Here is a 9,314-nt window from a genome sequence, read left to right on the forward strand (position 1 = left end):
TGGGCCCCCTCGAGGTGTTGCTGCTGACACAGTGGCACACACGCTCAGCTCTTTTCTTTCGGGGGGGGCTCGGGGAGGGGGATCCCCTCCAGGTTTTGATCTGGTACTTTGAGTAAGAGCCCAGGGGAAAGTAAGATAAGAAAGTTTCCAGCCTCTCGGAAATACCCTGTTTCGGTGCTCTTGTCTGATATCTGCAAAACCAGGAGCCAAGAGGGCCGCAGACAGCAGCGGGAGGGCGTCATCTGCATTCCTCGGGCAGTAAGTGTCACAAACCAGCCCTATCTGAGATCCTGGATGCGTCCTGTGAGGTGGGTAATCACAGGCACCGGGCAAGTGCGCTCCTGGCAGCGGCATTACGTACCCTGAGTTTTCAAGTTGGTTCCAAACAATCTCAGTTGTTCTGAGTCAAACCGCACCCACGTGACAGAATTCTGAAAAACTACTTTCAACTGAATCCAGGTTCCAGCCCGGCCTTGAAACTCTGGGTCAAAGCTGTTGTAATCAGTGTGGAGTTTAATGCATACAAGCAAGGCTTGTGTTCAGCAGCAAGCTCTGTGGCGATGATTTCCCACTTGAAATAGAGTTTTTTAGCTCCAGAGATCTGCATGTGTTAGGTCTGTGCAAAGTCAAGGCTGGTACGATGTTGAAAGTTTCACAAGGACTTTTTACTTCCCAGTGCTCACACAGCACAAGTATTTTCTGCCTTTTCTTATAAGAGAACCTGCTTTATCTAAGAAAAACAGAATTCCCATATGGCAGTCTATAAGGTTAGTTTGGATATGCAGATGAAACTCAGCTTACACATCTCTGAGGAGGTGAAGGCTCCTTGATTCATTTTTAGTGCCTTGTATTTAGCCAAAAGCTGTTTTCTATAGAGCCTGAGAGTAGCTAATGGTGTGAGACTGTGGGTACCGTATGATTATTTTTTTGTGTGCTTATTCTAAATTCATACTGTAGGAATCAGCTCTTGCTAAATCTGTGATTTATTCTAGATTTAGATGTCTCAATGGATATGTGGACCTTTTTTTATATTTGCCTGGCGTCCGTATGGCTGCACAGATTTTACATCTATTCTGCTGTTGCTTTTGGGATCAGCATTTGGATTGTTTTTCAGTTCACCGCCACCAGAACCAAGAAGAAGGTAACTGAACCTGTAAGCGCTTTTGTCCAAGAAGGCCCTGAAATCTGTGTGTGGAACTGAGTAGCTGCTGGGTGAAGGTACCCACTGGTGCAGTGAAACTTGCTGCTTCGCTGTGAGCCCACCTGAGGTTGTTGCCAATCCCAGTTGCAGTTTAGTTTGCAGTTTAGTTCATCTGGTGGTTATAATCCTCAGCCTGGATGGTCTCCTATTTGCAGGTGACTAAACATCCTTGTTGCTCTGATGTTAGAGCAGATCTCTGCTGAATGCTGCTCGCTTTGTTACTGAGAGGATGTGTCAGAGTATAATCGCTCTGCTTGCGCCCAGTGTTGCCAGGTTCGTGTTTCCTGTGATGTTAATGACAAAGTTGGACTGATTTTAGGACAGGAGTGGGAGTAGGCTACTTGGGAAGTTAAAACATCCTCGTGCAGGTGAGTGAAGTTCTGCTGCACGAGTTGGGAGGCTCTCGGATGCAGCTGGATCCTATCACCTTCCCAGTGTGTGCGAGTTTATTGTAGCATGGCCTAGTTCAGAGAAATAGTTACTCGTGTGTTTCTCTAAGTGTGAGACGCTAAAATGCTTTGACTGTTGCGTTTGCGTAGTGCTGAGAGTCTCGTCACAGGATTTGTATTGTAAATGCTTTTGGGAAAATGGCATTAATGTCACTTTGAAAGGGGATTGAGTGAAACACAGTGCTTGTTCCCTAGAGTGAAAAATCCACTGTGAATCCAGCTGCTTCTGTAGGAATAGAAGACACACTAGTAAATGGATATGCCACCCTGCAGGCAAAGGAGGTCTCTGTTGCTGGAGTGAAGATATTCTATGGGTCTCAAACTGGCACAGCAAAGGTATTAGTATCTTTTTTTTCACATCCTTGAAGTTGATTTGAAATATTGTTGAGATTGAAGTATGTTGCTTGCCTTAGAAACACTGCACTGTGTAAACATCTGAAAGTTCATCAGAATGTTCATTAGAAGTCACTGCCCAACATGAAAGATAAGTGAAGATTATATAAAAATAAGTTATTCTACTCCCATCGTTTAAGTGGGGCATACAGTAGAGACATTGATTATGAAGCTTAAAGTTTACTCTTACAATATACCCTTAATTTGCTAGCAGGTCTTGTTAGAGTGAACTGCTGCTTTAGGTGCTTGTGTTCTCAAAGAAATTTAATTTGTGTGTGTGCATCTAAAATAGTTAGTCATTAAAATTCATGAAACTCTTCTTTCAGCCACTGTACTTCACTTTTTTAAATGTGAGGCATTATAGGTCCAGTGTCTTAATTCTCCTGTGTCATTGTTCTTCCCGTGCTGGGAGACATCTTGTGACTGTTGGCCACAGCAGGGCTTGTTTGACCCTTACGATAGCTGGATTGAACTAATTGATAACTTTCAACATTTTTTTTTTCCCCCAGAGATTTGCTAAAGGTCTTGCTGAAGCAGTTATTTCCCTTAATTTGCCTGTGGAAGTCATTAGCATGGGAGACTATGATCCAGATGATTGTTTAGCAGAGGAGGTAGGTACCTCATAAATATGAATAATAAATACAAGCTTTTCCTGGGATTGCGAAAGCTCTTTTCTTTCTTGTATTTCTTTCTTGTTATCCTGGAAATCCCTAAAGTTGTGTGTTAAAAATTGCTTCCCTTTTACATAAGCAAGTATAGCCCATCATCCCTCAGCAGAAAGTACCTGAATTTTGAAAATTTACTAGGAAAGAATTGGGTAGAACATTTTGATACTGACAGTGGTTTTGTAGTTCTGTAACTCAGGTGTAAATTAGGTGAGAGGGGCGCACCAAGTCCCCCTGTTCTGTCTCTGACAGCATACACCCAGGGAAGGGTCCAAAACCAGAACAAGTGGATAGTGATACTTCTGCAGCCTTCAAAGTCTTAGAAACTGCTTGGGAGGTATATTTATATTGAGTAATCTGTGATTAACTGATTTTGGTTTTTTTCCTGTAAATATTGATAGTTGCTTTTTGAATCCATGGGAGACTTTATTGCGGCAAGAGTCTGTTCAAGCAGCTGTTGCTTGGGGTAGGGAAGGTAGGCGTCCAGTTCTGGTTTACTACCATGTCCCTCTTAGGTAGGGGGAAGACAGCTTGGTCTCCCTTGGCTGGTTTAAGATGGCTTTGCAGGGAGGATTGACTTTTCACTACCATGGGGATTATCAACTGCAGTGTCCCACAGCAAAGATTCGTAACCCACTTAGCAAAAAATCTCATCTTTTGACTTCTTGTAACTGTCCATGTGTTACAGCTCTCTTCCTGATGTAGTGTGTTGTGAAAAACGTGTGAGCTTTTCTATTCTGTTCTCTTTATATTATTAGACAAGCAGCAGGAACATTTGTGTGTTCTTGGTAGCTACATACACAGATGGACAGCCAACCGAGAGTGCCGCGTGGTTCTGCAAGTGGTTAGAAGAGACTGCGAATGACTTCCGCGTTGGGAAAACTTATCTGAAAGGCCTGAGATACGCTGTGTTTGGCTTGGGAAACTCAGTTTATGTTGATCATTACAACACAGTAAGTATCTGCTGTGCACCTGTCTTTGATTTCTGCTCCTCTGAAAGGCTAAGCTTCCTTGAATACTATAAAACAGAACGATACTGGTAGTTTGTGTGAGAATTGTAGCCGTTGTGCGGACTTGATTAGGGATTGGGTTTAAGGCACAGGTAATGCAGCTTTGAAGCGATTGTGCTGCCCTTTTAAATGGGAAAGGAGTCCCATAAGCACTGCATTAAGCTGGGAGGTATGGTAATACATTTGGTAAATCCTTACTGAGTTAATTACCCAGCTTTGAAAGCTTTATATCAGTGCCTGAGGGTACAGTACTGTAAACCCTCTCACTAGCTGCCTTTTAGTTTAGAGCGCTTTTCTCTATCTTATGTACTTTGCTGTATTGTGTGGATTTAGCTTTATTTCCTGATGGAAAATATGACAATATCTTAGCCCAGTAATTAGTTTCATCTCAGTCAGAAAAATGGTATGACTTGTCACCAGGTTGTTACGGTTGTGTAGCTGGGGCCCCATGAAATGCGTTACACATGAGGGCGTTTTGACCAACATCCACAGTACAAGGCAGCTTGTTCCCAGAGCTCATCTCTTATCCCATCAGCGTGATAGCAGAGATGTTTTCAGATGGGAGCCTGAGGGTGTGTGGTGGTGGTCAGACTGACTTGTGGCTGTGCTGTGAGTCAGCAGGTGAGAGGGACTCCAGAAGTCCCTGCCTGGCAGCCCTGTGCAGCTCACTGGCTCTGTTTCCAGGCTTGGTCCTTGCTTTCTTAATTGCCTGCTTTAACTTGGGCTTCATTTGATTTCCCTCTAACTTTCGTCCTATCCTAGGTTGGAAGAAATATTGACAGGTGGCTGTGGATGCTCAGTGCCAGCCGTATCATGACTCGTGCCGAGGGGGACTGCAACGTGGCCCAGAGCAAACATGGCAGCATTGAGGCCGACTTTGAAGCCTGGAAAGCCAAGTTCCTTGGTCGGCTCCAGGCCCTCTGCAGAGGGGAAAAGAAGCCCTGCAGTGGGAAGTGCAAGAAAGGGAAGTGCAAATCTCCAGGGAAGCAGAGGAAGGAGGGCTCAGATCACGAACATAGGGCATCAGAATACGAGAATGCTGAGGTAGAGCCAAAATCTGTGGGGTGTTGTTTCTGCTTTAGTGCCCTGTGGAGTGCTATTTGACTTCTCTCCTTCCTCCTACAGCCCAGAGGGGTGCTCTGGCAGCTTGATAGGAGCAGAGGGGGAAGAGGGATGAGATCCCATGGCAGGTAACAGGCAGAATAAGCCATCCAAAAAGCCAGACCAAAGCATTAGTCATGGACTTAGGCTAGATGGCATTTATATGATGAGGGAGCCTTCCCCTTGAATAGGGGGAGGCGTGTGTTGTGACAGATGCTCCAGGGAGCAAGTCTGGGTTCTCATCACAGTCTTTGCTTTGTCTCGGGGCCAGATGAAGCATTTAGTTCCCTGTGAGCAGTTAACCTGCTTCCACTTCAACTTGTTGAGCTTAAGTGCTTTGCCTGCACCTCAAGGTTTTTCCAAAGGCAGTTGGGAGACTGTTATCTGAGCAAGTCCTGTATTTCCTTGGAATGTGCCTGTGTGTAATCACTTGCGTGTCTTCTGGAGTGTTTGTGGATTGCAGGTTTTGAATAAGAAATCCTCTCTCTTGCTATATAGTGCAAGACCCAGAGCTGCTATGGCACTTTAATCCTCCCTGCAAGCCATTTATTGTGGATTTGAAATGATTGCTATGGCCATGTTGAATTTTGTAGGGAAGTGGGTTTGAGAGTGCTGGCTGCTGCAGGAACAAGAGGAATAAATCTTGCTGTGACACTGATGCTGTTGTGCTGTACCTTGGTTGTGTACAGAAAGGAGACAACTTTTCTGCTCTGTGAAGAGTTTGACTCGGAAAGCAGATCTCTCACTTCCTGTCCATTCAGACAGGGGCACTTGGAGGAGTTGAAGGGGTTTAAGCTTTCAGATCATCACAGTATGCTGTGGGAGTGTTATCCTCTATATCGTTTCTCATGCGATCAGGTGGGCACACAAGGAAAACAGAGCAATCTGGAGGCAGGATATTTGGACTGAGTTTCAGGCGGTCTGTGTGCTACTGAACTCTTAAAAAATACACACTGATAAAAGCCCCAAGTTTAAATATCTCATATACACTATACAGGTTATTGGTTGACTATTCCTTGTTTCTCATTACTGATTGTGAGAGCTGATTTCACTGGCTAGCATAGATGAAAGTCTTACATTTAACACTCAGATTCCTTTTTTTTTTCCCTCTGATCTCTTACACAGGCAGAGGACTTCTTTGAAACCAGTAGCGAGGAGGAGGCTGATGCTGAGGAAGCTGGAGGCACAAATTCTGTCGTTGATGTTGAAGATCTCGGCAATATCATGAGCCACATGAAGAAAGCAAAGGTACCACTGTTACAGCGAGTATAGAACTGTTAGGTCTTTGTCACTGATCAGTTGAATTGATTAAAATATTACCTGCTGGATTAGAACCTGTAGGATCTAGTTAGAGGGAAAGTAAAATATGAGATATTGGAGAACCTGTCCCAAAAAAGAATGTACTTGGAGGTGTGTTGGATATAGTTACCAGCCATGACTTTTCACTGAGCAAATACTGCAATGGTAACCTGTTGTTTTCGATCTGAGGAAAAATGCTTCCATAGCTCACACTCAGGTCTGAATGTACATCTCTGCCGCTGCGATTCACAGTCCAGTGTCTAAACACAAATCCTGTTACTGTCTCTGCCCATGTTGTGCTGGGGAGCAGAGCTGCTGGTGGAGTGGTAACACACTGGTGCAAGAGCTTCTGTGTCTTGCTTGCTGCTGCCCTAAGAGGAGGTGCTGTGCTCGCAGAGCAAGCCGGTGAACTTGATCTGTGCTGAGCCTGTCAAAGACAACCATGATTCCTGCTTCGTTTTTGGGGTGTTGCTATCTCTGTTTCTGTGTTCAAAGAGTCTGCAAACAAGATAGACCAAACTCATTTATTTGGTTAGCACACAAAAAGGAGTGAGGATCTAAATAGCTACTAGGCTAAGTCTCAGTGTGCTTGCCACGCTGTCAGCCGAGCAGTTGGGAGGGGAAGGGCCATCCCCGGGCGGAAGGGTGATGTCCTGTGGTGCCATCTGCTGACTCTGGTTCCCCCCCCATCTTTCCATGGCGGTGTCTTTTCACATGAGCTGCTATCTATCCCCCTCTTCAACAAACCTACCTCTGTCTGTAATTACACCTTCCTTATCTTGCCATGCCTCTATGGTGTGCACTTCTCACGGCTCTTTCCTGAAACGTAACCGTCTCCTCAGCAGTCTGAGCCAAGGTGACAGTGCTGGGCTGCAGCAAGCCAGGCCTTGGCTGCAGGCTTAGGAGGGAAATGGGTTGCAAGGGGAGCATGGGGATCTCTGTTCCTCAGCTTAGGGAGAGGGCAGGATGTAAAACACGCTTCCTGCTGCTTGTAACAGAAACTCTCCGCTTTAGGAGAGCGGCCCCACTGACGTGGGGGGCGAGGCAGACCGCTGTGCGAGAGCACCCGTGCCTGAGCTAGTGTCAGCTTGGCCACTGCGGTTTGCAAGAGAAGGGTGGATGGATGAACCGTTTGGCTTTCCTTTGGAGGGAGAAAGGGTCAATCTTCCTGTGTAACTGCTGTGAAGTGGTCCCCTTCCTCCTCTCCTGCATGTGCTCACCACTAGAGGTCACCCACAAAGAGGGATCTGCGTTTTCTGTCGCAGCATGTCCTGGGAGATGATTTAGACCAGGGAAGGGACGTGTTGTCGTCCAGCAGTTTTATGTAAAATTAGGCATTGAGTTTTCACTGACTGACAACGTATGGCAACACCATGATCAAAGTGTATTGTAAACCAGGAAAACCACTCGGAGTCCAGTTTATGAATACAAAGTGAGCACAGCAATAAAACACTCTCTGCTCTTAGCTTCTCGTGCTCCTTGTTCTGGTAGTGAGCACGGCTGAAGTCAGTGCGGTATTGGTTTTATATGTAGGCAGTTAAAATTCATTGCTGTCTAAGACTTTGGCTGATGCATGATTCAAACAACTGACTACTTTTTTCTTGGCTTTCTTGTTGCTCCGCTTCAGCGGTGAGAGGCCTGTGTGTTGTACGTGCAAGTTACTGCAGAAGTGCAAGTATCTGTGTGTAGATCAGGTTCTTGTGGCCCTGACTGAAGTAGCCTCTCTGATCCGAGGGACAGCTTCGTCTGAGCACAGATGCTCACCTCAAGCTGCAGTTTCTGATCTGCTGTCTTTTCCTCGGCGGGGGTGGCAAACACTTGTTCTGCCCTGGCAGTCGAATGCTGCTCTCTTGCCTCTGCAAATGGTTGAATCCTTAAAGTGCAAGTCTCTGTGTGGGACAGTGGTGAGGACTGGGAGCGCGCTGTGCGTGGAAGTGTCCTGGCCCTTTTGGATATGAGCTGCTGTCAGCTGAGACAGGAGGCCCTAAAACTGTGGGTCCACCTGCCTTTGTTGCCGATGCCACTGAACTACTGTAGTCGTGTCCCAGGTTTTTGGACTAATTTTGAAACCTTAAACCATGTAGTTCTCATTACTGGCCCCTTTATTTCTGTTCTGCGTGGTTGATCTGCCTAGCTACAATCTACATTTCTGGTTTCATGCTTCTGTAACCAGAGCAGGTAATGGAGAAAGGGCCCTCAGCGGTGACTTCGATGCAAATCCTCAGCGCTCTTCCATGTCACTTCCAGAGTGATGGCAGGATATAGCTGTGTAAATATTTCATGAGGGAGCCTGGACCTGATGGCTAATCCTTATCATTAGCTGGGAGAAAGAATGACTTTGCCTTGGTGGTGAATCTCCTGGGGAATGTGCGGATTAACTCGCAACAGGTTTATGCAAACACTTGAATTGTAAAACGATCCCATAGGTGCAGTTATTTACTATAACAAAAATAAATGCTGAAGACTTGATATGAAAGAGCAGGATGATCTGCATTTATGAAAGTAATTCATCATGATCAGGCTCTCTTGCTCCCAGGTGGGAAGATTTAGTTGTTTAAATGTATCTCTGTTAAGTCACATCCTCGCTTTAGTGGCTATGAATTTGTGCAATAAGAAATTATTTTTCAGATAAGTTACATTGTCCCCTTTTAGCCATTTTTTCTTTCACAGAACGATGAACAGTGTAAAATTAGTGGGACACTTTTCTTTTACACTGGTGTAATCTTGCAGTAATCCCTACCAACACAGGCAAGTGCTTTGGGTTTTTGTATCTGAACTATCCATATACAACCTAGCAAGTTTAAAGAAAACTTGTGTATTTCAGGGTTATATCACAGACACTTCTTCATGCCCAGAGTTACTTGGATTTGAAATGTGCCTAACGGTTTCCAGCACAGGTTTTGTGGATTTCAGTGTTGTGTATTAACTCCTCTGCATATGGGAGATAGAGTAGGAGGTTCTGCCTTGTGCAATATAGTTAATTTGAAACTTTTTAGGGTCCAGCTTTGATCTATTTTGCAGGCATGTATTGCCTCTTGTGAGAATCACTCAGATAAGACAGACATGCAGTCAGACAGTCATAATTCCTTGTTGTCCTGCCTTTTATGGGATATCAGAGTGAGGCTGTGGAGGCAAGTACATCATAGAAGTTTGGGTTGGAAGGGACCTTTCAAGGCCATCTAGTCCAACCCCCTGC

General features: G+C 45.2%; 1 protein-coding gene across 1 annotated transcript in view; it reads left to right on the plus strand.

Annotated features, from left to right (window-relative positions):
* Positions 1 to 1,000: 1,000 nt before the first annotated feature.
* The window catches only part of TYW1 (tRNA-yW synthesizing protein 1 homolog (S. cerevisiae)), a gene marked incomplete at its 3' end in the record, with an annotated part of 55,817 nt that continues 47,503 nt past the window's right edge, over positions 1,001 to 9,314 (plus strand). Inside the window, exons 1-6 of the mRNA XM_010286490.1 lie at positions 1,001 to 1,141; positions 1,846 to 1,986; positions 2,553 to 2,654; positions 3,467 to 3,661; positions 4,481 to 4,762; positions 5,945 to 6,067. Coding sequence (XP_010284792.1) covers positions 1,007 to 1,141; positions 1,846 to 1,986; positions 2,553 to 2,654; positions 3,467 to 3,661; positions 4,481 to 4,762; positions 5,945 to 6,067 — 978 coding nt within the window. The remainder of the gene's footprint in view (positions 1,142 to 1,845; positions 1,987 to 2,552; positions 2,655 to 3,466; positions 3,662 to 4,480; positions 4,763 to 5,944; positions 6,068 to 9,314) is intronic.

This window comes from Phaethon lepturus, unplaced genomic scaffold (assembly GCF_000687285.1).
Source record: "Phaethon lepturus isolate BGI_N335 unplaced genomic scaffold, ASM68728v1 scaffold21844, whole genome shotgun sequence".
Lineage (NCBI taxonomy): Eukaryota > Metazoa > Chordata > Aves > Phaethontiformes > Phaethontidae > Phaethon > Phaethon lepturus.